Source organism: Chlamydotis macqueenii, chromosome 12 (genome assembly GCF_036417535.1).
Source record: "Chlamydotis macqueenii isolate bChlMac1 chromosome 12, bChlMac1.mat, whole genome shotgun sequence".
NCBI lineage: Eukaryota > Metazoa > Chordata > Aves > Otidiformes > Otididae > Chlamydotis > Chlamydotis macqueenii.
In genome coordinates this window covers 6,303,169-6,330,618 of record NC_141567.1, presented here as the reverse complement: position 1 = coordinate 6,330,618, position 27,450 = coordinate 6,303,169, and the positions used below count along the sequence as shown (strand labels likewise).

The following is a 27,450-nucleotide window of genomic DNA, read 5'->3' as shown; positions in this document are numbered from 1 at the left end:
TTTAAGGGAAATTTAAATGGTGAGGTGTAGTTCCTTACAAGCACATGAACAGATAATTTTAATAAGAAATAGTCTCATTTTTCAGTGATGTTAGCATAGCATGATACGGCAACAGGTAAGAAAGGAGTTGGTGCCCTTAGTTTTATGACAGTCAGTTGCTCAGAGCACACTGGAAGCTGAATTACTACCACGTGGCATTGAGAAAATAGAAATTCTCACTGGATATGTTTGTATTAACTTTTTGTGATTAAGCTGTAGAATTTGTCATGTACTTTGGAGTTATTTTGATTCATTCTGAGAAGATGAGACTGTTGAGTGGGTAGATTTAGCTGTCACAATGAATGTGTGTATTTGAGTAATAATTTTATTTGTCTGATTTCTTGCTGCTGTTCAATACCATTATAAAATAGCTTATCGTAAAGCAAATAGACTTTCATATGATGTAGTCTGAAGATTCATTCAGTATGTGTTGTTTCACTTTGCAGTAGCTGTGGGAAGAGCAATTTGAAGAAAATGGTGCAAAGAGGAAATTTTCATTTGATTTCTTAAAGAAATTTGACACTTCTATTTTCGTAGGGATGGTAAATTCTGTGCTGTTAGAAATGTTTAACTTTGATTATGTTAAAGAAGCTATAGAAAAGTTAGTAGATGTCTGGGTTTAAGGTGTCAATTACAAAAGGAGGGAATGAGGAGGGGGACCACTGTCGTTGGCAGTTGGTGGAAGGTGAGTGTCTAACACCATGTGCGTTCCATCCCTCTTTGGCCAGAGCATAAAACCGTACCAGAGGGCTAGAAGTGTTGCTTGTCATGACATCTGAGGTAATTAGTACCATAACTGGCTCAACTTCATTGCAAGTTTGTTTTCTTTTCTTTTCTTTTCTTTTTTTTTTTTTCCCCTGTGGCTTTTGCATTTAGTAGTATCAGCAGCTGATTTCCAACTAACTGCACTGATGAAATTCCTTTTACTTGTACAGACAGTTATTCAAAATGTACCTGGTCAGGCAAGAAATGCTTCTGAATAGTGGTTGTGATTTGAATGCTGGAGTTCCCCAGGATTTGAGGCTGCTCATGGTGAAGCTGAGGTCGGGCTGTGTGTGTGGCCGGTGTGGGCTTGGGACAGGGGATAAACCTCAGCCCAGAAGTCTCTCAGTTCCTCCCACTGAGATTTCCACGCAATATCATGTTGTCTGGTTCTGCTGCTTTGGGTTGCATTGTGCTGATTTTCCCCATCTTATCTCTAAAACTGATTTCTTATTGATAGCTGAGCATTGCAATGAGGCCTCCGTCAGTGGCCGTGAAATTCATGCAGGACACATGTAACAGCTTACGCTGTCATTTTGTTTCAAGAATGTCAGGTTTTATCTGTTTTGGTCACTCGCTTTTATGCCATGAACTGATTTTAGTAAGAGGATTTGAATTTCAATCTCCCAAGGCACAGAGAGGTGGAGTGTCTCATCGTTCCTGTGCTGGTCGGGGTTCCTCTGCCTGGACGGCAGCCTGTTGCTGTGGGAGAGGGGGAAGCTTTACCTTGGCAGAGAAGAGTAAAGCATGCTAAATATGCTCTGCATTTCCTCTGTGCCATTTCCATCCTTGAGTGGAAAATTGCTCGTGATTTCCTCAGATTTGGAGGATTGATGTTGGCACCCTTCCCACATTCCCATTTTACTTCCAGTTGTATTTATTGGACAACACACTTGCATAGAAGCTTGTTTATAAGCAAAAGGAACGTTTTTCCTCCATCTATTCCTACTAAAGTTAAACAGTTGAATGTTCCCGGGGTCCCAGGGGAGCTGTTTCTCAAGACTAAATTGGTCTTTGCACGATCATGAGGCTGCCAGAAGCACGAGCACCTCGAGCTCTGATTTCAAAATGAATATCAGCATAACAGCTCTACCTGAATGCACCTCTATTTTCTAAGCTGCTGATGCTATAAAATCAAATCACAGAAGCAGAGGAGATATGTTAATATTTACATAATTTGCATCTCTGAATAGTTGGACTTCCTGTGTTCCGCCTAAGGATTAACTCCTCATTGCCTTCTGTGTGAGGGTCCTAACGAAGACCCTCATCATTAGGATAATGATAAGAGAAAGTGGGCCAAGTCTCCCATGTTCAGTTGAATGATTGATCGCCTTATATACTTGGCAATTTCTCGCTTGAAATTAGTTTGGGTGTAACTACAGGTTTACCAGCATTGCCACGGAGTGGGGTGATCGCTGTGTGGGCAGAGGGTTTTGGTCCAATTTAGAGATCAGTCATAAGGAAGCCTTGTCAGTGGAGACTTCGTTTCTGTTAGATGTGCTCCATCCTCCCTGGATTTTGGGTACTGTGTGAGTAGTAAGACATTATGGATGTGCAGACTGTCTGTCCTGCCCTAAGGATGCCATCTCCTAAAGCAAACTCGGCTTTCGGCACCGGCATCGCAGCACGCCTCGTTGTGCTGGGGTCAATACCTGCGTGCACGTAATGTTATCTGCACTAACTCATCATGTAGCTGCTCTGCACTGATATAAAATAGGCTCTTAGTATAATTTTTTAAAAAGTGTTTAGGAATTACTTGTTCTCTTATTTATAAAAAAATACAGACCTTTAAAAAAAGCTGCACATCCAATCATAGGTCACTTAAAAAAACTCTTTAAGCTACTATTTCAACTTAAAAAACATTTGGTTAGTTACATCTAACGTAAGACTAGAAAATGAGATGTTAATTAACTTTTGAAACATTTCTACATGGTTTTGAAGTTTGTTTTGCACTGCATTATGTATTCAGACAAATCAATTATCTCAGGGGAAAAAAAAAAAAGATTTTGTATGCCTGTTGTGTGTGCCAGTTAAGATGTTTGGATGGTATAACATTAACCAGGCTCCTGGAATGATCTGTGCTTTTCAATTAAGAGAGATCATTAGAGAGGATAATGCAGAAGTGGGCAAAATCTGAGTGATATGGAGTAAACAGAGAACAATTACTCATAATTTCGCATAACTCAAGATTTTAAACAGGTGAAAATAAATGACCAAAAATCAATTTTTTTTTTTTTTGAGATATGTTTCAATAAAAGGGGATGCTATTTCACACAAGCATAATGTATCTGTGGAACTCATTGCCACAGTGTCTTCCTGTTGGTTAAGATATAAACTTTAAAAGTTTTTAGGCAAATTAACAGAGAAAAAGTCTGCTAGGACTTCTAATCACAAAGATACAATTTCTAGCTGAAGGAGCACCTATATCACAGATTCTTGGAAACCAGGAGATTATTTTTCAGGCGGAATCACTGTATAATTTCCTGACCTTCTATTCTTTCCTTGAGCATCTGCTTTTGGTCAGAGTTAGAGGCAGCTTATTGGACTAAATCAATATTTGCAGTGATGCAGTCCACTTATATGTTATATGTGATGAAAATTTGGATGGTTTTATTTTCAGATCACTACTACTTTCTCTGAAATATTTGCAAGCAGGTGAACATGAGATGTAACTTCAATTTTCACACTTAGGGAAAAACTGCAGTAAATAGTGTGCTTAAAGCTGTATTTCCTTAAGTTTTGATTAACTGGCTCTTCATAACCTTCTGTTAAGAACGCAGATTGATCTGACATTTCGCAAGGCTACACTACTGCTGCAAAGCTTCATTGTTTTATCACTCATGAAATAATTGGATTACTGCGTGAAAATCTGGAGGATGTTATGCTTTCAGTTTTGTTTTCTGTTTTCTTAAATGTATACTGCCTTTTATTTTTTGGAGGAGGCTTTTTTTTTTTACTTCACATAAACAATCTGCTGACCTTTAGGCATTTTGTTTTTTAACTTTTTGACTCTTATACCACCTCCTGTTAAAACTTGCAGCAGAGATGATGGTGACAAATTATCTGTGTCTATGCTTTCCCATTGACTTCAACTGCTGCTTAAGGAAAACAGACCCTTGAGCTGGGAATCTTCAAGGTTGCTTGTGGAACTGGAGCTGGAATGTTTCCAGTTTGGTCATGTATGTGTTCCGCCTCCCCTGCCAGCAGAGAGGACCCTCGTGTTTGTAGGCAGGATGCACGGTGTGACCACCTTTGGTCTTGCATCTTGGCAGCACTTTCTGGTGGTCTGGATTTAAAACTAGTTAGCTTGATTACTTGCTTCTGGTTTCTTGGTTGGTTAGTTTATGGTTTCTTGGTTAGTTTATGGTGAGAGTTGGAGATGAATGACTTGGAGGGTGACTTTTCTGCCTGCGTGGTCAGTGCCTGTTTTATATGTATTTACACAGATGCTCCTTTGCTGGCTTGTTTTCACTTTCCCACAAAACCAACTTACTAAAATACAAGCAAAATAGTAACGTAGGTTTTGTGATCTTTGTTTTGTTTTATTTCCCTTTCGGGATGGGGGAAAAAAAGGGATATCTTATTCATATCCTTCCTTTCTGGGAAGTACTTGTACCCTTGAATATTCTTCCTGTTGCCCACTCCTAAGAACTGCATTTGTAGTCTGCAAAGTACATTTTTCTTTACTGGAAACTTTAGGTTTGGGCAGACTTCATTGTTTGGAAAATTCTTGGAATTGTGTAGCTTTGCTGCCTTAAGATCAGAGATAAGAGTTAATTTGGAAATAAAAGATTTCCAGCTCTGTGTAACACTATGAATTAAGATACAGAAGCAGCTCTGTTGTCTTTTCAGGATTTTTAAGTGTGTGCTTTCATTCTTTTTTGTTTCTAAATAGATAAGACTTACTCTAGAAGTAAGTTTTGGCCAGGGCAGGGTATATAATCTATGCTGTTTGATAATCTCTTAATGGAGATGAATGAAAATGAGGTGGCCACACTGACTTATTTGAGCAGGCATTTGTCTCTGTTGCCATTGATGTGGTGGTGGTGATCATCTGGAGCTGTCAGCAAGGATGGGGCGGCCTCTCTTAGCTCATGTTATCATGGCTGTGAAATTTTTTTGAAAGCCTGGCTCATTTGAGTTTAAGTGGGAAAGGGATTATGGAGCTCTGTTCTTTGAAATTTTATTGGATACAAATTCGCCTTAAAGTAAAATCCTATTGAAGCTAATGGCTTTAACAATTTCAAATAAAAATATCCAAATCAATGAAATAACATAACTCAGCTCCTTGTCGCTTGATTCCCTGGATTTCAAGTAGAATGTTTTTTGCTGTCTTCCCTCATGGGAAACATCTGCAGAACCAAATGGCGAATCATTAAGGCTCGTTCAATAGCAGGCTTTGTTCCCAGTTTCTTGTACTTGGAAACAATTAACTGTAGGGTTTTGTTTTGTCTTGTTCTTCTTTTTGAATGCAAACATCTAATTCCAGTTATATATTCTAGTGGATTTCATAGAAGTCTTGCTATTTAGGAGTGCTTGTAGTTATTTTAGAAATATATGCTCCATACTCAAATTCAGATAGTGGTAATAGTGACAGTACCTTTGTAGTTGGGGTGTGATTTTTTAATTTTTATTTTTATTAAATTTAATATATAAATAGTTGAATTACGTTTAACTCTGTAAAACTATAATTCAGGACACAAAGCTCATTATAAGCTAGAGGAAGGCTTTTGACTTTTGAAATGCTGCCTGTTTCCCCCAATTCAGGAAGGTTTCTGGTTCCTAACATCCACCAAACAACTTGGATGCCTCAGAAACATTTAGCAAAACTATCTGTCCAACCTTTGATACTAAGTAAATGAAAGCTGAAGAAGATCGAGCATTCATCTACTTAAGTGCAAAAATTGTTTGAACTAGAAGACCTCCTAATCTATTAACTGATTGTGGGCAGTTTGCTTTTCAGGACACTTGCCAAATTAGTGACTCTTGCCCATATCTGCTAGACATAGGCAATTGGACTGTGAGGAGCTCTTAAATCTATTAAAAAACATTACTACATCTTGAAAAGCTTTTATTGACACCTGTTGCAAAGTTTTGGTTTTAATCCATGAACAAATACAGGAGATGTATAATTATGGTAGCTGAATTAAAATCCCTTTTAGTGTTCACCAGAACTAAACACCCATGATTAATAAACTCTGCTTTTTGTTTGTTAATTATGGGCTAAGTGGTCATAACGTGCACTTCGAACTTAGTTTGGGAATATGTAAATGGGGCATGATAATGGCAAGCGTAGGGGTCACTTAGCTCTGTTCTAAACTGTCCTACCTGGAGCTATGAATGTATGAAAGGAGAATTAAAAACAGAAAAGGCCCCACTGTGGTACCAGTGTACAGACGGGTAGCCAGTGTGGTTAGGCAGCATGAGCAAGGAGCTGTAGATATGCTTAAGGGAGGGTATTTAAAGTTTAGCAAACTTTACCAAACCCCGCCTATGGCAAATTTACCCCGGATGAATCGGGACTAAAGTGTTTTTAAGGACCGTGTAATGGGGCTGCAGTTTTTCACAAGAGTAGTTTGATTTCGACAGAAGTTAATGTCTGTTTGGGTCTCCCCCTCGGGCATAGGAGCTCTGTTCAGACCTAGGATTTGTGTTCTTCAGTCTGATGCAACTGAAATGGAATAAAATCCAGCAAACTCTATCTCTAAATGGAATATCTCTTGAATTCTATTTAAAATACTGTTACGTTGAGATTTGGGTGTCTCATGCCAACAGATAAGGTAACCACCCTGTCCGTTGGTGGTGTACAGCAGGAATGAATAATGCTTTTAAAGATGCATGCGAGTTTTGCCATGAATCATTGGTCCATAACAGCATTTCTCAAAGTGTGAGGTGTTTCCTTCTTCCCTCTTCTCCCGAAATGCATTTCAGGGAGGTGTGAATGATTAAAGTGTTGTGCTGAACATGCTGAAGTGAGGCAGCATGGGGATCCAGCACTGCTGTGTGATACCCACGTTCACCCCAACTTTGGGACAAGGGCTCCAGCAACTCGTTCTGTGCAACGTGATAATGGCCATACTAGGCTGTATGCATCTCTTTTTTTTCCCATTGTTTGTTATCAGACTATCAGTGTTTTGCTGCTTGACTTCATGAAGTTAGCCATGTAGCTTATGGCTTATTATCTAAACTAGTGCCATCTTTAAAAGCATAGCTTATTGCTGATTGTTAAAATTTCTCCTAAATTGCCTTTTTCATCCTTTCATGTAGCAGGACCTCCAGTGGAAATGAGTGTCCCAATTTCCTTCCTAGGTTTGTTTTCCCTGAGTTATGAAAACTCCCTGAGAGTTATTTCTGTGCACCTCTTGTTATAAAAATATACCTTTTGTTGTGAAAGAGATCAACAAGTGCTTGAAGGATAGAGTGAGGAGGAAGGAGGCTGCAGGGCTGGACTCGCACTGGAGCTTCTCCCGGTGGGGACAGACTCCTTCTACGTGTGGTCCATGCCTCTCACCCGATCTTGTGTTGCTCTTCATGTGAGCCCTGATAAACCTCTCCTTCTTCTATTATTTCAGAGCTCTCCTTATCTCACTCTTGCTCTGCTTGTACCTACATGTCTCCTTCCCCTGCTGCTCATTAGCTTTCCCTCTTCCTCTGCTCCTGTGTCATGTTCCGATTCCAGACGAGAGGAAGGCTCCCTTGCTTTCTAGCTGACCTCAGACAAGTCTGGGAGGCTAGGGGCGGCTGGACCAACCTCTCACACACCGGAGCGTGGTTTTGTTCGTATTCTTGGGAACAGAATTAAGACTCAAAATGGAGTCAAGTGCCAGGTAACTTTATTAACCCGACAAGAAGTTCGTAAATGGAAGAGAAAGGAGAGAAAGGGAAGAGGGGAAAGAGTTTAGGTTGTAATAGCTACCACCACGGAGCTGCAGCGTCCTGACAGCTCAGTTCGCTCGATGGGGGGACGGTTCGTCCGGTGTTGGTCGTCTCGATGTCGGTTCCGTGGATGTGTATTTCGGCGAATGTGTATTCCTTTGAATGAATGAAGTGAAGAGAAGAAGTGTAGAAGTGTCTTCCATCGAAAAATGTTCCTCTTTTTATGTTGGTTGTTTTCATTGTACTTCAAGAGATGGTTTTCCTAGCAGTGCCCCTCACCTGGCGGTGATATGCATGCCCGTTACTGGGTGATCCATTACCGGGCGATATGGATCTCTGGGCGCATGCCGGGGGTGTAGGGCTAGATTTCTCGGAACCAGCTCTGCATTCAGGTTTGCAAGACAACAGGAGTTGCCTTGCAAGATAACGGGAAGCCATTGCTCGGGTGGTGGTTTGCTGTTTCAACAATGTTGAGACAAATTTTTGACACAGTCTTCTACATCCTGGAAGTGCCCAGCTTTAGGTATCACATTTCCCAAGGATCCCAATGTGATTGGGAACAATGAGGCAAATTATAAATTATAAAAACAGATACAGTCGATGGTAAAGGAATATCCTGATTGCTGGCAGCACATGGCATAGTCCTTCCAGTTACAGGATCTGTCAATCCAGGATCTTTCTTGGAGTCTGGTTTGATGTGCACATCGTCCCATGTGGTACAGGGCTGTGGGAAGCAGATCTTAATGCGTCAGTGTCCCCGGAGAGGTCTGATGCTTGGCGGGTGTGATTGCACTGTAAGGATCATATTTGATGGTACCAGCTTGGTACAGTCCCATGAATTGGACTGAAAGGATTAACAGGGCCTTGTGGCTTGCACAGGTAAAATTCAACCTATGATATTTTGAAGGAAGCTGAAAAGTGGAAGGAACTTGTGAAATATTTTTATAAAAAAGCAGCCAAACACTTCCTTCTTCATTCCCCTCATACATACTCATCATTTTTCTTCCGTTTTAGAATAGACAGAAACAAACCCAAAGCAGTGCTTTTACAAGCTGGAGGCAGGTGCAGAGGTTTTTTTTTTTTTTTTTTTTTTTTTTCAGTAACTTTCACTATCAGATGCTATTTTAAGATGCTTGTGGCAGCTGGTCATTCTGTTACTTCTCATAGTTAATGTCTGCTCATAAATGTTGAGCAAAAAGCTCTCCAGACTCTGCAGAAGAGTCTCTAAGGAGTTAGAGCATTCCTGTTCCTCTCTTGTCTGATAAGTGGAGGAAGATGTGTGCTCATTTCATGTGTTTGTGAAAGATGGGGCTCATTACATTTGAGCTAATTAAAAAACAAAAAGCAAAGCATTGGATATAAAAGCCCAGAGCCTAAAAACCCAGAGATCTGTAAAGAAAAAAAAAACCAAAACCCAAAACAACAAACCCAAAGCTTAAAAAAAGTCTTACTTAAGGTGCCTGTATTAGATGTATATAGTAAACATGCTTTTCTTAAGCTTTGTATTTACTGTAGATAGTATTTGTGATCTTCTGCAAGTCCTGTACATTTCTTTCAGCTTACATCAAGAAAATAAGGCTGGTTTCTTATGGTCATCTTACTTCCATTCAAGCATCAAAGCATCTAAAATTGTCTTTTATGAAGCGCTTGTACTAATTTGGTTCACAGCAACAGGTCAAGCTTTGAATTGATTTTGTATTTGTTTAGCATCCCAGTATGATTTGCAAATGCATCTACAATAACAGAGCAATACAAGAGCAGGATCTGTGTTGGCAGACTGGCATCATTTTTGGAGCCCTGCAGGCAAACTTAAGCTCAAATGCCATGGCAAGATGTGGAAGCCAGCCAAGATGTGACCCTGCTCTCGCAGCAAGTGGCCGATGTGATGAAGATGTTAGCTACACTTCAGCAGCACGCTACCTCTGGTGCTTGTTAGTACTAAAAATAATTCTAACACTGATTTCCCCAGGGTAATTAGCCCGTGCAGAATCAGACTGAGATTAGACTTCTTCTAGTGCCGTATCAAATATAAACTCAGGTATTTACCATATGCTGTGAGACACAGCTGCAGGAAGAAAAGGCTGTCTCAATTTTCAATTCTGTGATATACGTATCTAATTCGGTGTCCTGTGTTAGCTTATGTGATTGCACCCAGAGAGGAATGGCTCCAGGCCCACCTAGGTCAGCCTTTCGTTCTGGACTTGTTTTTTCTGCAAAAGAAGCGCAGCAGTTGAAGGTGTTGTTAATCCAAGGGACATCCTGCCCCGGTAAAGTATTCCCTTTTCTTTTAAATGTTTAAATATCATGTGAGTGTGACTGGTGCTGGGTTTGGAACGCTGCAGGAGAAACTGGTAGCTCTGAACAAGGGGTTACTTTATTTGGATGATATTTTCTTATCTCCATGGCTGTCGGTGCCTGTCATAAAGCTACTGCATTTCCAGATAAGGTACCGAAATAAGCCATTGCTGAGAAATGGTGTAGGTTTCTTTCTCTAAAATAATTCCACTCTTAGTAATGATTCATGTTTGACTGTGTTCTAGACACGGTGATGAGAAAAACCTGGAGTACTTAAGATGATCTGTTATCAAAGTAACTAGCCAGCACATACAGTTGTTTAGCCAGCTGAGAGCTATCTTGCTGATATTTTCCCTTTTTTTCCCAGGGAGGAATGGTTTAATTTATGGCTTCTAGGGCCAGAGAGGGAAATTCATAGCCAAAAGGTGAAAGAAGGGTGTGAAAAGACTATACAAGTCCCTTTCCTTGTTACTCCCTTATCTCCTTCTTGATGTCAGCCTTGTTTCTCAGCACACTGAATTAAGAAATTACAAATCTGAAGGGGTTATACTTTTATCATAACTTTCAGTAGCAAAATAATGTGCTGCATAGCAGAAGTGTAATTAGCTTTGCTTGTAACTTGTCCAATGTCTCGCACGTTAGGTTTTAAGCCAGTGAATCTATGCCAGACAGGCAGAGATTGAGGTGATCTTCCTATGCCAGCATAGCCAGAATCAGTAGAGGTTATACAATGGGGGAGTTTCTTTAGTTCCTTCCAATTTGAACCTATGCTAAGATGCATGCAAGTGAGGAGCATCTTCCTAAGAGCCTTTGACGCATGTTAGTATTTTCCGATAAGATGGGTTTAAATGTTGGCTAGCCTTTGGTCGTAGCTGAAAACACGCTGACAGAATCGGACATTACGAAGATGGATGGCATACAAATGGACCCAACGCTTTCACTTTAATTGGATAAGCAAATTAAGTACGATGATTACTAGATTTATAGAAATGGTAATAGCGGTGGTGGTGTGCTCAGTTGCGTTTTTATCTTCTTGCTGACTTTGAGAATGCTTCTTAAAAGCGTTACCAAGGAGTAATTCAGGGGTGCTTCAGTGAGCATCGTGCACTTGTGGGTGTGCAGGGAACGGTTACTTAGTGAAGAAAGACAATGTCTTCCAAAATTCCCAGTATTTAAATCAATTTGGGTTTGTTTGCCCATTCAGTTAAATTGTGCACTTTCATAATGTTTTCAGTGTCTTGCAGTATTTCTCACTTGTGGCTTTTCTGGCTTCCTGACAAGAAAGTAAGTGAAGTAAAATTGCAGAATGGTTTCTCCAGGCTTTCAGTGGCATTTGAAATATCTCTGATAGCCACCTGTTAGAACATTAAAAAAAAAACATTTAGCTCTAAATATTGTAACAACTTAAGGGAGTAAGTTTAGGAGTGTTATAGCGAGAGAAATGAAAGCACATTTAAAAAAAAAATCCCAAATACTGTAACTAGAAGATACTTAAGGGAGGATAAAATGCTAAAATATTTTTGTGTCATTCAGATGGTGAGCTGTGACCAACTTGTTTGTCACTAATCTTTTCCTTCTAGCCCCCAAAAGGGGAGGAGACACAGCAAAAGAACAGAATATAATAAAAAATGGCAGGTGCAATCAGAAGTGGGTTCTGTGAAGGAAGAGATTAAACTATATGGATTTTTCTGAGCATTTGAGACTCAGCAGCATATTAAAGAGCGGGCTGAGGAAGACATCTCTTACTAGACAAGGACAAGGAGCTATTCAATTAAATTAAACCCCGCAAAGTTAAAATTGATAACAGGAAATGTTTCTCTTGGAATAATTACTGTTTGCAGCTTTTTGCTACAATGTGCCATTGATGCAAGGAAAGATTAAAGAGTCCAAGCTTAGAGCAAGAATTTGGCAAAGTACGCTTTTCCCTGTGGTTGCTTAGGGAATATTTGGTGATATAGTTGGCACCAAACTTCTGAGGCCATGGAAGGAAGAGGGAAAACTTCTGGCCTGTGGTGGATAAGGAGTACATGAACAACATATTGGCACTGAGAACGCTCTTTTTACAAGCAAGGGAGAACTTAGCTCTTTAAAATTGTGTTTCTATTGATGTTGCTCAGTATGGAAACAAAAAGCAAATTAAAATTGATGTAGGTAGAAAGAACAGTTGTGCATGTGAATACATGCTGGTGTGGCATAGGGGTACCTCAGCTCCAGCACCGTGCTGGGGAGGAAGGGTGTCCACATCCCTGATTGTCCAGTGACCTCTCTGGGGAACAGATTTCTGGTCATGGTGGTGATGTGTGTTTTTTTTCTGCATGAACTGGGGAAGTGAAAAAAGTGATAGTCTGTGGATGGCCGACACCAGAGTGCATTTGTCCTTCAGACTGTATTTACCCTTTTCTAAGATTAGAACAGATTGTGTGTTTATTTTTATTTGTGTATTTTAACCATCATTTGGATTAATTTGTTTGTAAGTACAATATTTATAAAAGAAAAGTTACAGCTGCAGCAGGAGTGTGGGCGTATAGGTTCGGAGGTGGAGCATGGCCAAACCCCTTGGCAATCCAAGGATGGACTTGCTTGCGGCTTCTGTGGCATCAGTTTAGGCAACCTTGTGCTCCCCAGGTGGCAAATATCACCGTGGTGTTGTCCCAGTGTGGGAGCTGCAATGGGACCTGATAGGTGGCAGGTAGCTGGAGCCACCTTTGCTGTCCTCACCAAAACCCAGAAACTTTTCCCCAAATTTTTTGAGTGTGAGGTTTTTTTGTTTGTTTGTTTTCTCTTTTATTTTCTGTTTTTCTTTTCCTCCATGGGGATTCTGCCTGGCTTGAGGAGGACCGCACATTCTGGGTTAAATGCAAGTGGGTGTCGGAGATACAGGTATGGTCCCTGCACCATCCTTGCTGAATGGGCATTTACATTCAACAACTGAGAAAATGTAACTGGAAAAACATTAGATTACAGGAAAGTAACTAGAAAAACCTACAGGAACAAGTCCGCTGCCAGGAAACAAAATCTCAAAGCAAACAAAATAAAAATGACAGCAGTGGGTTGTCAAAATGAAAGGGGTGGAGAATAACAGGAAGGGAATAGGAAGCAGTAAGAGCCTTGGGAAGTGGATGTTGTGAGCTGGGTCCTCCCTTTATTTACAAGGTCTTTACTTCAGCAGGTTTTGTGCATGTAGACGAGTAGAGCAGAGAGCACTGGCAGTAGATGAGTTGTTTAAATGAGTCCCAGCAGTGATGTTTCATAATGTTTTGTGCAAATGTGTTTAGGCTAATAACTTCTGTTATTGGCATGGGTTGTAACGCTACCAAGGAGGCCTGCGGCTGCCGTGTCAAGTTTTTATTAAAGGGGGATGAGCCTAAGTGAAAGCTATCAGCCGATGAGAGCAAATTCAGCTGTCTCTGTGGGGGCTTGTGCAGGGCACGAGGTGCTGCTCCAACATGGGCATTCCTGCCTCTTGGGTCAATGTGTTAGAGTTGGTATTTATTTTTTTTTTTCTCTTCCCTCTGTAAATCTGATCACTTAGGGTGAAGTGCAAGATGGAGTGAGAAGAAACCTCACTCACCATGCCTTTGTGTGCCTCAAATCTCCTCTGTGAGGTTCAGAAAATTGTTTTTGCTTTTCAGTGATGCTGTGGGGGAAAAAATAATTTCAGTTTGTCCGTGTGCACTTTGATACTGCGTCTGACTTCTGGAGATAAAGAGGACAATACTGTGTTAAGCTGATAAATCTGTACTAGCACACCTTCCTATCTGGGCAAAATTTGTTACTGCCTTGTGAATGTATGTAATGGCATTAAAGTTTATTATTTTTTCTGTATGGAACATAACATTGCTGATATTAATCATTTATACATCAATATAAATGGGGGGAGGATTGTGCATCTTCAGTTACGTAGTAATTTGGTTAGAGCATTTTTTGGAGAGGCCTGAACACTGCAAGTACAGTGGGGTTAGTCGTAAAATTATTTAAATAAGCTATTAAGTAACCGGCTATACAACCTCATTCAAATTAATGGATGTAAGAGTGGATTTATTTGAAAGCAGGCAGTGATTTCTCTATCTGGATTGATCCAACAGTTGTATTTCTACTATGTCTTCTGGCGTTTTCCCTAGTGGTCAGGAAAACAGTAAGATAAGTCATTTTTGGTCAACTATGTAAATATTAAAACATGAACGTGCTATGAGTTTTGGAAGCAGCTGTCACGTAGTTAAAGGTATGTGTTTCAAGGCATAGATGTATGCTATAGGCTTCGTGTGTGTATGTCTTTGGGACTGTAAAGGAGTAAAGCTGCAGGTTTCATCAGTGTTTTTCTTAATGGGTTTTGATGATGATTTGACTGTCTCTGCTTCACAGAATAAGGATGGTTGCTCAGCTGTTAACCGCGAAAGACACCGTCTGTGAGGATATTCTTGTGCTCAGAGGTGGCTGTTCAAGCGCTCCCTTACGATGCAGATACAGTAGGTGATTTTGTTTTGGCTTTTTTCTTGTCCCTTCCTACTGTATAAATGCTCAGTATGAATCAACTCAAAGACAAGAGTCCACCATTAGGTTTAGAAATCTGTAAGTGATCCATTCATCCATTTTTTTGTCCTCATTTTCTTTCAATTGGGGTGTCTATGAAGAAAATGAATTCTGCAGCACCAACTTTCACTGGCCGTGTGTTAACGTAAGGGAGTGTTTTTGAGATTTCAGCCGGGATTTCTCATGTCCCATGTGTCCTCTTCAGTCTCAGCCACTCAGTTTGTGGAGCTATTTTTTCTGTTGTGCTTGTCCACTAACACGTCGTGTAAAAATCCATGTAGCCTAGGAAACAGCCAAAAAAAAATGTCAGCAGAAGTTATGGTGCCAGCTTTGACAGCATTTTTCATGTACTAGCATTATCACAATTTAACTCCCATCAGTAAGTTTTGTACAGAAACAGTTTCAAATTGGATAAACCTCAATTTTTTTTTTTTTTTTTTTTGCAAATTGAGACTTGGCAGAAGAAGAAATATAGCATCTCCTCTTAGCAATCATAAAGTAGTGGGCAGACATTGCATTTTAGTGTAGGATTAAATACTTGTTCTGGCTCTTTTCCTCCTAAATAATCAAACCTACTCACCAGATTGTATTTGGAAGCACTTACAGATGCAGCATGCTTTGTTTTAACTGTTTAGAAAAATGACTGGAAGTTTCAAGATGAGACAATATGAATCACAACCTTCAGCAGCTGTTCACTTTTGTGACTGACTTGTCTTCTTCCTACGTTCCTTTTAGTCACCCTGGGAATCGCTGAAGCAGTTTCGTGCAGGAGGCATTGCTGAGATTCCCCTTGCAGCGATGGACTTGGATAAACCATCCGTCTGGGGATCCCTGAAACAGAAAACTAGACCATTCCTGCAAAATCTGAGTGTGAAGAAGACAAAGAAGAGGTCTAGCAAAATGGTGGAGAGGAAGGTCCACTCCTTGGACCGACGCCTCAGCGTGTCGGTGCCTGACATGCTGGAGGTGGAGACTCTTACAGAAGAAGAGACAACTTATTCGAGTACTCAGGTGTTGTCGGGCTGCTCCCCCGAAAGCTTCTCCAGGTCTGTGGTGTCCCTGAAAAGCAGAAGCACTTCAGTGAGGTCAGCAGGAGAGGACTGGCCATGGCCTCTGCAGCCGGCGATGCACACGGAGGTGACAGTCATCCACCCGGACACGAAAATCGTGGGCAGCCCCATGTCTGAGGGGAAGAGGAAATCCAGCGATGACCTCTTTGAGCTGCTGCAGAGAGCTCGTCTGAGCACTGCTCTGTCGGACGAGGTGGCAGAGGTGGGTGTCTTGGGCAACAGCTAGGCTCAGTGGCCGTCTCAGTCTTGTTGGGCTCCTTAATTGGCTGGATTATAAAGGGTTGGAGGAGGGGGCCCTATTCAAGGAATGAAAGGTGAATAAAAATAAGCATAAACCATACATGATATATAAATTATTGGTGAATAATTCAGACATCCTTCCTGTCAATCTGGAGCTTCAATACAACTCAGCTCCATTTTCTTTTTGTTTTGGCAATGTTATGATAATTCACATTTTTCAGAGTTAGAATTGCTTGCTTAAGTGGGAAGTTGTTGCAGCCCTCTAAGCTCTGAAATGTGCTGCTGATAGATTTGCTGTAGTATTCTTTTTAGTTAATATAGCTTTATCAGGATTGTTATATAGCAAAATCATCTTGCCATGCGACCATTCAAGACCCAGCTGAAGGCAAGATGTGGAAGATAACAAGCAAGCAAGGTGAACTCTGCCTGTACCTGGAATTAACCGAAACAAGCATGTGAGGGAGAACAGTGAACGTGTAGCATCATGCTCAGGGCTGTCCTTTGGGTTTGCGTTGTGATTCATTAGAGGAGATGCAAAACCAAAATGTTTCCTCTGCATTCCTCATCTTATTGCACAACGGCTTTATAATCTAGACAGCAGGTAAAGATTGTGTGGCTGCATGAAACATTTTAAGAAAAATTTTGTTTTGTTTATGTTTTGCAAGTGTATCACCTCCTATTGAGTTTTTTTTTTTCTGGGAAAGTTAGATTTTTAGTTTTGTTTTGAGTCCTTTTCACCCATAACCTAGATGTTAGAGTTGTGGTAGCTGCTTTCCATAGTCATCCGAGATGCAAAAATGGGAAACAGACGTTTTGCTTTAAAGTCTGCTTTTGGGAGCGGTGATTTCACAGGTTAATTAAGATTTTTTTTAACTGCATGTTCAAAATGATGGTCAGTGCTGCTGTGGGGAAAATAGTCGTTTCTCATACAAAACTGTTTGTTCTGCATCTTGAAGGTCTGTGTATTGTTACCAAAGCAGCGTTAGCTCCTAGTCTGTTGTGATGCAAAGTGGTAGTTACTGACCATCACTTGCAGTTTAGTGTTGCTAAATTGTTAACACGTTGGCTTCAGCTCATTGGAGTGTACCATTATTCAGAGGTCTGCATAACAAAAATAGATAAAATAGCATCTAATTTGGTTTCTGTGCCTAAACTTTACTCAAAAGTTGTGGCAACTCACTCAGTAGATGGTAGATTGAACATTATGAACATGGTATTATTTTAGGAGCCAGGTTGTTTTAATGACAGCAGCAGCTCTTTCTTGCTGTTGTAGACCAGAAACTCTAACCAAAAATGTACCACAGCAGCACCAAAGTTCATCCTAAATCCTGCTTTGTCTTTGGGCAAACGAAGTGCTTTAGGAGAAGGAGGTAACTATATAGTGATGGAATAACTTAAATTCAAGTCTTCACCAGGTGCAGAGTCTGAGTCTGGCTTATTCTCTGCAGCATTTAAATCTTTCCTGAATTGTGTATTTGTATATGTGCTTGTGTGTGTAAATCACTTAGTTTTACAGCAAATCATCTTAGTGTGTGAATATCCTGCCTTCCTTCCTATAATCTGCTTCCAGTTACAAGTATTAAATGCAGGAGAAGATTTTTTTTTTTCTAAAGAATACATAGCAAAGAGTGAAAGAAAAAAAAAGTGGAAATAGATTATTGAATAAATTTAATTATTTTTAAGTTGAATTTAGTAAAAACCTAAATATTCAGCTTTTCATGTACTTCACTGAACAGCTACAAAATTTGTGCTCTGTGTGCCTCAGACAAGGAGAGTTTGTTGCAGAGGTTGTTGGTCGCGTAGTACTGGGTGGAGTTGCTGTGAAGAGCACAAGGATAGCTCGCATCATTCTTTTGTGAGCATCATTCACTAATCAGTGAGGTAAATCAGAAGGAAGGCAGATCCCTGGAACAAAACAAACTAAAAAAAGCAAAAATGTAGGTTGAGCTGCTTTTCCCCCTGAATTGCTTCTCACATGCCACCTACTCATTTCCTGGTTGTCTTTGGTCACCCAATGTCATCAGATAATTTTTGAGCCTGATGCGTGAGCTTGCTGTGGGCTTGTCATTTCTGTACTTGTCTAAACTCTCAGCACAGAGCTGTTGGCGCTCAAAGCATAAAGGCTCTTGCCACAGGTACCGTATTTCCATTTAAGAGATTTACTTTAGCTGTTCTCTATTGCAGCCCAGCTAGGCAAATTTGAAGGATGAAGGAGCAACTGAAGTTGCATTGAACCCCTCCCTGGTTGATTCAGGCTGCGAAGGGCACCGTTAATGCCACTTTTTGCAGTTGAGTTTTGCCCATGGTCACGCATCATTGCTGAAGTGCTCTAGCACATCTTCTTAGTCTTTTTACTAACGCCTTGCAGTGAGTCACTGGCAACCCAAAGCCTCGTCCCGCTGCTGATGCGCTCAGTGCCCTTGCATTTTGAATCATTCTCCTGCAGAAAACAAGACGAGATAGAGACTGTAAATCTTGTCAGGTGGAACATGTAATTGATTTATATATATATTTTCATATATTTACTCCTGCTTGACTCATTTTTACACAGATACATTTGGGACTACAACCTGCTTGATGGATGTGGCCACATTTGTTTATATGTTAAAGTTCAGAAACATCACTGCAGTTAGATAAAAATCAAGATTTCAGGGCCCTGTTTTCATCAAGGCTTTTATCTATATTCAGTGGTCTCATTGCAATTAGTTACCTAGAATAATAACAATTTATATCATATGGAACAAAAATTAAAAAAAAGCTTTTTAATTTAAAATTATAATCTTTGTTCAAAATCTATCTGTATAATGCAAATAAACAAAACACAGAATAAAGAGAAAATCATAACTTTGAAGGTAATTTTTAAATTATAAAGGATATCAAGCTAGCAGAGAGAGTACTTCATTATTACAGTTGTACTTTCAGTACAGTTCTTTGATTCTGTGCTTATGCCGTGTAAAACAAGCTGTAAAGAGAAACCATTATCAGTGCCAATGATGGTGCCTGAAGGAGATTCTTGTGAAACCAGAGACTACGAGAAATACTAGGTTTAATGCACACAAGTGAGATTTTATGCATACCAGTCAGGAAATTCAAAGTTAGAGCTCCCCTAGCAGCTGTAACTCAGCTCCTTTGTGCGAGAAACTCTTCTGCTTCTCTTTAGGATGATAATTTTTCTACTTTTAATGTGTTTTTGCAAGGTGGCCAAGTTATGATTACTGTGGGAACCATAATGTTAAATTTTGTCTGTCATGCAAGTGAAACTTTGCTTGCAGTGCTGGATTACTGTACTTCCTGATGTGTAATACATATATTTCAGGGGAGGAGGAGGAGAGGAATTACATAAAAGCATATTTATATTTTTTTTCTAGCATAATCAATATATCTGATTTATGATCTTTGGTGCAGGAAGGGGTTCTTTTTTTTATGTTTGTATAGTGCTCCACACAATGCAGCTCTCATCTGAGAGATGTGGATGTTACCATACTGCACGTAATAACATTTTCACATGGGGATCAAATTCCACCTTATGTGCGTTTCTATAGACTGAGGTTATTCTTAGCATAAGTATTTGTATTTGAATGGGCTGTGATTGCCCTCCATTAGATCTAAAGAGTTGCCCAGGCATGTAGGTCCTCTTCAGCTAAAATGATGATCATAGACTGTTCTAGCAGTCAAAATAGCATCAGAGATGTCTTGACTAATGAGTCCCTTCTGTGTGTCCAGAGAGTCTAGATGCCATGCCACCGTACGCTCAAGTGTTTGGATGAGTCAGTATTAAGGAAGAAATGTTTTGACTTCCTCTCCTATGCTGGGCACTAGATAAAAGTTCTTTGGGTTTTCCAGTTACTGCAGAAAGTTGGGGGAGGTACATGTCCAGCATCTTTTTTTTTCCTTTCCCTTTGACCAACAAAAACCAGCAAAACTTTTCCTGGACCTTGCCTTTTGGGTGATGAAGGAGAAATTGTAGTCAAGTGAGAGAGCAGCTGGCTCCCCAACCCTAGGATATTGCTGCTCCTGCCATGACTTCCGTCGTATTTTATTTGATCTTTGAGAGGATGCTTGGAGATTCAATGAATAAAATTCAGCTCAGGAATAGAGGCCGGCGTTGCAGTGCTGACTGGTAAGTTGCCAGATGCAATAACCTTTGGGCATCAGGAGAGTTTGTGGTAAGGACCTTCAACAGTGCAAGCACAGGTCTCTACTGGGGAGCAGAATAATTTATTCTAGTAGCTGGAAGCTGGCACTTAGGTTTTTGTTTTTGGTTTGTTTTTTTTTTTTTTTTTTTTTTTTTTTTTTTTTTAGATTAAACTCAACAGATTAAGTGCAGTTCCTGTAAAACAGGAAAGATAAATGTGTATCTAAATTATGCAGGGGAAGATTCTATAAGCAGGAGTAAAAGAACTGTAGAAAAAACCAAACAAACTTGGTTACATATATGTGAGTTCTTTCTTGGCTGATACTAGGAGTATTTTCTTGATCTCTGTATTACTGTTATCTAATTCATTGTACCTTTGTTTTTTTTTATAGTACCCAGGTGGAGAAATGGATCTAGACTCTTCCGTATCATCTCAAATTTTTAGTGATGAGATGGTAAGTCCTTTCATTTTAAAGCATTTTGAAACTCGGTCAGAAGCACAATGTATTTTAGGTTTAGATTCTTTACTTTTTACAAATTTAAAAAACTAAGCAGATGAAGAAGCCCTCTGTAGATTTATCCAGTGTAGGGTTTTTTTGGTTTGTTGGGTTTTTTGTTTATTTAGTGGTGGGTTTTGTTGTTAGGGTTTTTTTCGTAGTGCAAAGCAGTTAATGTTTTAAATAGACCCAGATGTTCTGGATATTTTTAAAGTATTCTATAATGTCTATATTGTACTGGTAACTGATAACATCAGCCTAAATACTCAACTAGCAGACCAAACTGGATTAAAAAAAAAGACAGCTAATACATCAACATGTCTATAGGGTCTGATGGACAACAAAAACAGTGCAAAAAGGCATTGGCAGTTCTGACACATGCTCTTCTCATGTAAAGCATATTTGCCTACTCTGGATGAACTTCTCTACCTGTGCCCTCTGATCACCTCTCAGGTGCTCTCCAGAGGCTGTTTTCACCCAGCATGCCAGCTGGACGATGATGATGCTGAGGTGTGTGACACTGGCAGTATCTCTGATGAACAGGAATCCTCTTGGGTTTGCTACTGCAAAACCTCACAACTAGCGTTCCTCGCTGCTGCGGGCAATGTTCTCTCTTTTAGAACTCTATAAAGAAATGCTGTCCTCTCAGTAGCTGTGTGAAATGTGTACTTCCTTATGATGTCATCAGATGAGTAGGAATGGACTTTGATGATCCTTCTAGGTTCCTTCAACTTGAGATATTCTATGAATGCACAAGAAACAGCTAGGGGAAAAAAAAAGATGCAGTACGTTAGTAGGATTTGGAAAACCTCTGCATACTTTAATGATTGTTAATTATCACTCATTTTCAGGTGTAACCCTCCTTGTGTTACCCCTTGCTTTGTGAAAATACCTTATGTTGATAATTAGTTATTTACATAATGAAACAAAGCCTGGGAAAGAAATCTTTGTTTTCCTTTCCGTAAAAGATTGCCCTAAGGAAAGAAGAGAACTTTGGAAGGCTGAGAGAACACCTGCTTCATTCATGGTCTGCTTCAGGAGGTGTGCAGCAGTGACTGATTTCTTTGTTCTCCTTAGGCTCTAGAGGAAGCAAACGATTGCTTGAGTGACCTGCCCAGCCCCTTTGCCTACCTGCTGACCATCCACCTGAAGGAGGGCCGGAACCTGGTTATCAGAGATCGCTGTGGTGAGCCCCACCTTTCAGCTGATTTCCCTCAATATTCACACAGCCCTGCTTTTACTGACTTCAGTTTGGCAGCAGTTGCCTTTTTTTTCATCTCTAGAGCAACAGGTCACTGATTTGTGTCCCTTACCTGATTCAGAGGGCTCAGTGACTGAGTTTATCCGCCTTAGGTACACAGGGGAGGGAGCTTGCTGCTCCTCCTGCATAGCTGCAAAGCACCTTCTTGGCTGGACTTAGCATCTGTACCTATTCAAGAACTGCAGAGGTTCTGCAGTTAAGAAATTGTATTTGAGCTTAAAAAAAAAAAGCCAAAGAATATTTTGAAATGTGTTAAATGATGGAGCTGCTCTAGGAGTGCTTTTGGGCTTATCTGCAGTGATTTTAATAAAAGGGCAACATAAGAACAGGGCTGTAAGCCAACAATCCCTTCTCTAATCTGGGATGCAATTTAAGGATGACAACATGCAAAAAAAAAAAACCAACAACAACAAAAAAAGCCCTAAAAATTGCACCCCCAAATGACGTATGAAATAAATTAGAAAAGATTTAGAGAATTCCTGGAAAAACTGTGTGAAAGTGCCTGCTGTTAGCCTGGCTTTATTTCAGGCTGTTGCAACAGGGAGTAAAAGTGCTTATGAGCAACCAGTTGGTAGTTTCTCTGGTTGCTGCTGCGGAGGGCGGAGCCGTCCTGCCAGAGGCTCTGCGAAGGCTTGTAGGGCTCTGCAGCAGCAGCTGCTTCGGGACCTTCGATCTGAACCTGTCCGAGAACTCTTCCATATGTCTTATCTTTCTGCATTTTAGATTTATTCTTTATTTCTTAATTCCTTCTCCATATGGAAACAGTTTTGATACTTTTGCATTGCAAAATGTCTGAGCAGTTTCTTTCTTTTGAGATGAAGCAATAGGATTTATTCGTACTGGTTTAAAGAAAATAAGCTCGCGCAGCCTGAAGGCCTCTGGAGATTTGCATCTGGAGAGACCTGTATGGATTTAGAAACCTTCTTGCATCCAGTGCTTGTTGGGATTTCCATTATCTATTACCTCAGTTAACTTTTTCCGTGCTGGTTTTTCACATCTTCACCAAACGGTAACTCTTGGCCAAGTGTATGCTACTTTTTCCTCCCAGCTTTGGAAGGAGTGAATGAATACTTAGATTAAGGTCTTTTCTCTTTAAACAGAAGCATGTATTTCCTGATGGTGTAGCAGTTCGTCAGATTTACGAGCAAGCTGCACAAGCCAGGACATATCCAGCTGCTTGTATGGAAAAGGTTCTAGAAATGAGCAATCCTAGCAGGGTAGTGTTTCTAAAGAAGACAAAGCATAGTTTGCTCTGGGCTGTGTTGTGCTTCCTAAGAAAGCAAATACTTGTCTTAGTGAAGCATTTGGACAGCACAGTGAAAAAACGTAAGCAAGGGGAAAAAAAGCATTTTGATGGATCTGAATTGTGGCAAATGACCACTCATTTAGTAAACTAAGAAGTGTGTGAGATGGTGCATCATTCAACAAAATTTGCACAGATGTTGGGAGGGGGGAAAATAGTGACTTATTAGTTATTCTTCAGTCACCATCACATTGCAGTGGTAGCTCCTTAAAAAAACCAAACATGTTGCTGATGCCCTGATGCACATTTTTATAGGTCTCTGCTGTTGTACTGGTTAGTTAGGATCTTTGTGTGACGTTTGGGCCTGAGCTGCAACCACTATACTTTTTGCAATGTCCTTTTAAAAGCAGGAACTTGTCAGCTTTGCTCATCTCTCCAACTTGAGAAAACCTCAGAGACAACTTGCAGGCCAGGAGAATGCAACTTCCCTCTTCTCCCTCCACCACGACGCCAGATACAGCTGCTGCGCTGGGGTGTACCAGCCTGCTCCCAATAATCTGAATATAGGCACATATTGTCCGGCGTATCCTGTGAGTCAGACCGTGGCTTGGGCTGAAGGCCATGTCATTCCCCCCTCACATTTTGGGAACAGCAGACCCCTAGAGCTAGCCAAGCAACGCCGCCTGATGCAGCTGGGGAGGGTTTCAGTCCCTCAATGCTGAGTCAGCCTTGTGTGAGCAACTGCAAAAATGCTCTGGTTAGGCAGGACCGGTGGCAGGGTGTTGGGAGTTTGTGGGTAGGAGTAGCGATGTCCTGCTTTTATTCAAATAAACTGGTCATACCTTGTGGTAACTTCTTGCCTGCTCATTGATAGAAACGAACTCCAAATACTGTGTGGAGTATGCAAAACATTAAATAATGAAATGTTCACATGAAAACCACAGATGGAGTGAAGAGCGTATGCCAGAGCCTTTAGCCTAAATCAGATTTAACATAAGTTTTGTAAATTTTCTAATTTTTGATATTCAGTCATTATGATATCAGCAATGGCTCTGGAAAAAAAGAAGTCTCAAAGCAGTCATCAAACCCATCAGTTTTTTTTTCTTTTGCGGGAAGTGCTGTGTCTACTCAAAGATAAAGAAAACGGCCCTTATATGTCTTGTCCTACCCGCTTCCCACGCGTGTTTTTGCCCGCTGGTGTTCACGCCAGCCTCCCAGCGCAGCAGCCCCGAGGCGGGCGGCGGCTGCCCTCTCGTGGCCGTTCCTTGCCCGCAGCCGGCGCTCCCGCGTTCCCTCCGGTGCTGAACACTTGTTACGCAGGAGTTAATTACAACACAGGAATTAATTACACTTGGCTGAGTAAAGGTGAGCAGTAGTTCTGATAACTGCAGGCTGTAAGACCAACGTGTGACTCTACTTTTTCCAATTTCCCACGTGTTTTCCGGACTTTTTGACTTGCTACGCACTGCTCTTTCAAGGATACGTTCCCTTTGGTATAATTTAAATTCCTCCTTCACTTTACCAGATTTTTATTACACTTTTTTTTTTTCCTCACCTTCATAATATGATGCCTGTTAACATCTGCTCTTTTTTATTTTCCTCTTCACCTTTTGCCTCTTGCATTGTTTTTTGGCTGGCTGTTGTGTGTCTCCAGTCTCTGATTTTCTGTAACTCCTCTCCTTGTAGCTGCTCTCTATAGGGAGGGTGCAGAGCATCAGCCTAGGAATTTGGTTCATCTCTGTGTGCTCCCTGTTGCTTCCTGTGAAATGCATAAGCAATGCATGGAAAAGAAAAAAAAAAAAAAAGAAAAATCAGAGTTGCACTGTTGTTTTATCCTCTCTTTTTTTTTTTTTTTTTTTTTTAAGTGTAAGGAAAAGAAGAAGCCTCCATACAGCAATACCCAATATATGCACCCCCAGCCAAGGAAGGAGAGTGCTGTTAAATCAGGAGCTTAGTTCTGGTGAAAAGGGGGAGGCTCTGAAAAATCCTTCTTTTGGTCAAAATTGTAGTGTCCCCTCTTAGGGATGCAGGATGAGAGAGGTGTTACTGTTGGTCATCGACTTGTTTTGGAGTCTGATTTACTTCTCGCTGCTGCTTGGGGTGCGGTCTGACTCAGTCGTACATGAGAAACTGCCGGAGCAGAGGGTAAGGTGCGCTTGGCAAGCGGCATTTGCATCACCTGCACCTGCCTTTGGTGCCTGATGTTGGATGGTCTTGTGTTTTCTAGATTTTTACAGGATCTTTGTGGCCCATCACTCTCTTTCTTTCTTTCAGATTTCCCTTGTTTCCTGTTGCTGTACTTTGGTTTTGCTCTCGCTTCTTTCCTGATACATGTGAAGGGAGCAGGGTGGCTTGCAGGAGTACAGAAAGTACCATCACCTTTCCGGGTGCATCTTGCCTCCCCTGTCCAGAGAACATCACCATTTGCGCTCACATCTAAGATCACCCACGGCCAGAGGGTCCTGGTGGGCTCCTGCACCTGGCAGAGAGGCCGTGCTGCTCTGCTGCATGGGCAACTCCTAACAGCAGTGCGAGCTGTGCCAAGGCTCAGTTTCCTAAGGGCAAAATAAAAAGAAAGAGGACAGTATAATGTCTCCTTTTAACTTTAAACAGTAATGAACCTGCAGTAGCCCATGACCCGTAGCTCTGAGCTATCCGCTGCCTGGGTCCATGCTGATACCAGGATGCTGGAGGAAGGGATGTGTTTGTGCTGTGCCGGGCGTTTGTCAGCTTAGAGCAAGTCCATTGTTTGGAAAGCAAATGCTCAGAGCAATTAGGCTGAATCGCTCCCTGCAAACACACTGATTAATTTAGACTTTCTCTGTTTTCAGGGTATCTGCAATTAGATCATTAGTCCTTCAGATTTATTAATTATTGAGATGTATTAGGCAACTTTTCGCACTTTGAAAGGCGTAATCATGGCTAATTTACAACTGCTAAGAATTTGAATGCTGCTGGGTACTTATTTTGATGTTTTCTGGATCCTGTGTCGCTCTGTGTACAAGGACTTGTGCTGCAAGAGTTTGTCTGTACCAAGTCCAGCTTCTGGAATCGCAACATGTGCGGGTGAAATTGTCCTTACACACAGTTATCCCTGCAAGCATCCCTCCTGGAGTGGCCGTGGGAAATTAATGCACAGAGGTAGGAACCTCAGGAAAATAGATCAGTTAAAAATTAACCCACTATATGCATAACCACCTTTGGTAAATTAACGTTTGATTAAGAAATACAGGGAGGGCAGCTCTGGAAGAGAGTACGTAGGGCCCAGAGAAAATACCTATGTCTCCTCTTCGTTAGAGAACTACAATTTAGATTATGGGTTTCTTAAACTGCTCAAGCTCTATCAGTTGTCAGAGCTGGCTCTTGGGGGCTGCTGCCTGCGTTAACAGCTCATGTTGGGTCTTTCTGGGACCCCTGTAAGGAGATTTTGTAAGGTCAAAGGCTGAGAATACAAGAAGGTGCAACTATTGACACCAGAGGTCCTCAATGCTGGCTAGTAACGTAAAAGGGGCTTCTGCCCTGTCCTCGTGCCCTCCTGTGCTTCCGTACCTGAGCCCCGACTGGGAATACAACGTTCAATTGGACTAATGATATTTTGGTATGATCTTGGTTTGCTTATTTTAGTGTTTTTTTTTTTTTAAGCACTATTTCTGAAGTGTTTTGCATGGAACATCCTACGTCTGCTTCTTTCATTCTATTAATGCTCAGTTCAAGCTTTTGTCCTTCTTATTTTCCCCATTAACTGTGGGTTTGCATGTATTCCTCACTCTTCTCTGGTCTTTTTGGTTTATTAGTTTTTGTTATGATGGGGGTTCTTTTTGCTTGTTTGTTGGTTTATTTTCCCTTGGAACCTATTGGTGATGCTTGTTTCCAAGCAATGATTGACTTCCATCTGGTCATGTAAAACTAGCTGGGCACAAAACTTTCCAAAATTACCTGAATTTCCTGCCAGCAGAATACTTTTTTTTTCTGATTTCCCCTTTAAGCCTTGGTGTTGGCTATTTACTACAAGAATATAGTGGTTTTCCACTTAAAAAGAAAAGTATGTGTTCCATTTTAAAGTGTCTTTTATTCCTTGTTATAAATAACTCCAGTAATTCAATTTCTAGGAAGATTTGAAGAAATTTATTCTTTATATGCATATAAAATAAATCCTTCATTTCCTTCTTCAGATTAAAATTTGGGGTTTGAACCAAAACTTAAGACGGTCTAGGTTATATTATGCACTGTTCTTTGATTTTTCAAGTTTTTAAGGAATCTTGGTGGTAATATTTTTTGTTTATTTATGTAACAAGACTTGTTTCATATGCTACATTTCCAGTAAGTTTACTCCTATAAAATAGTGTGTGGCTTGAAATTATATTGGATGTCCTGGTTTGGGTTCTTTTTTTTTTTTTCCCTCCCTAATTATGAAGCAAGTGTGTAGTAGTATTAAATACAGTCGATGTGATACATCTTTCGGTAGCTGCTAGAGGGCAGCAGTATCCATTTAAAAACACCAT

At 40.7% G+C, this 27,450-nt stretch overlaps 1 protein-coding gene across 1 annotated transcript in view; it reads left to right on the top strand.

Moving 5' to 3' along the window:
- MCTP2 (multiple C2 and transmembrane domain containing 2) overlaps nt 1–27,450 on the top strand; it is a 121,363-nt gene that overhangs the window by 1,073 nt on the left and 92,840 nt on the right. The window contains exons 2-5 of the mRNA XM_086757271.1: nt 14,335–14,438; nt 15,238–15,774; nt 20,340–20,402; nt 21,522–21,630. Of these exons, the coding sequence (XP_086613397.1) occupies nt 15,301–15,774; nt 20,340–20,402; nt 21,522–21,630 (646 nt within the window). The 5' untranslated portion in view covers nt 14,335–14,438; nt 15,238–15,300. The remainder of the gene's footprint in view (nt 1–14,334; nt 14,439–15,237; nt 15,775–20,339; nt 20,403–21,521; nt 21,631–27,450) is intronic.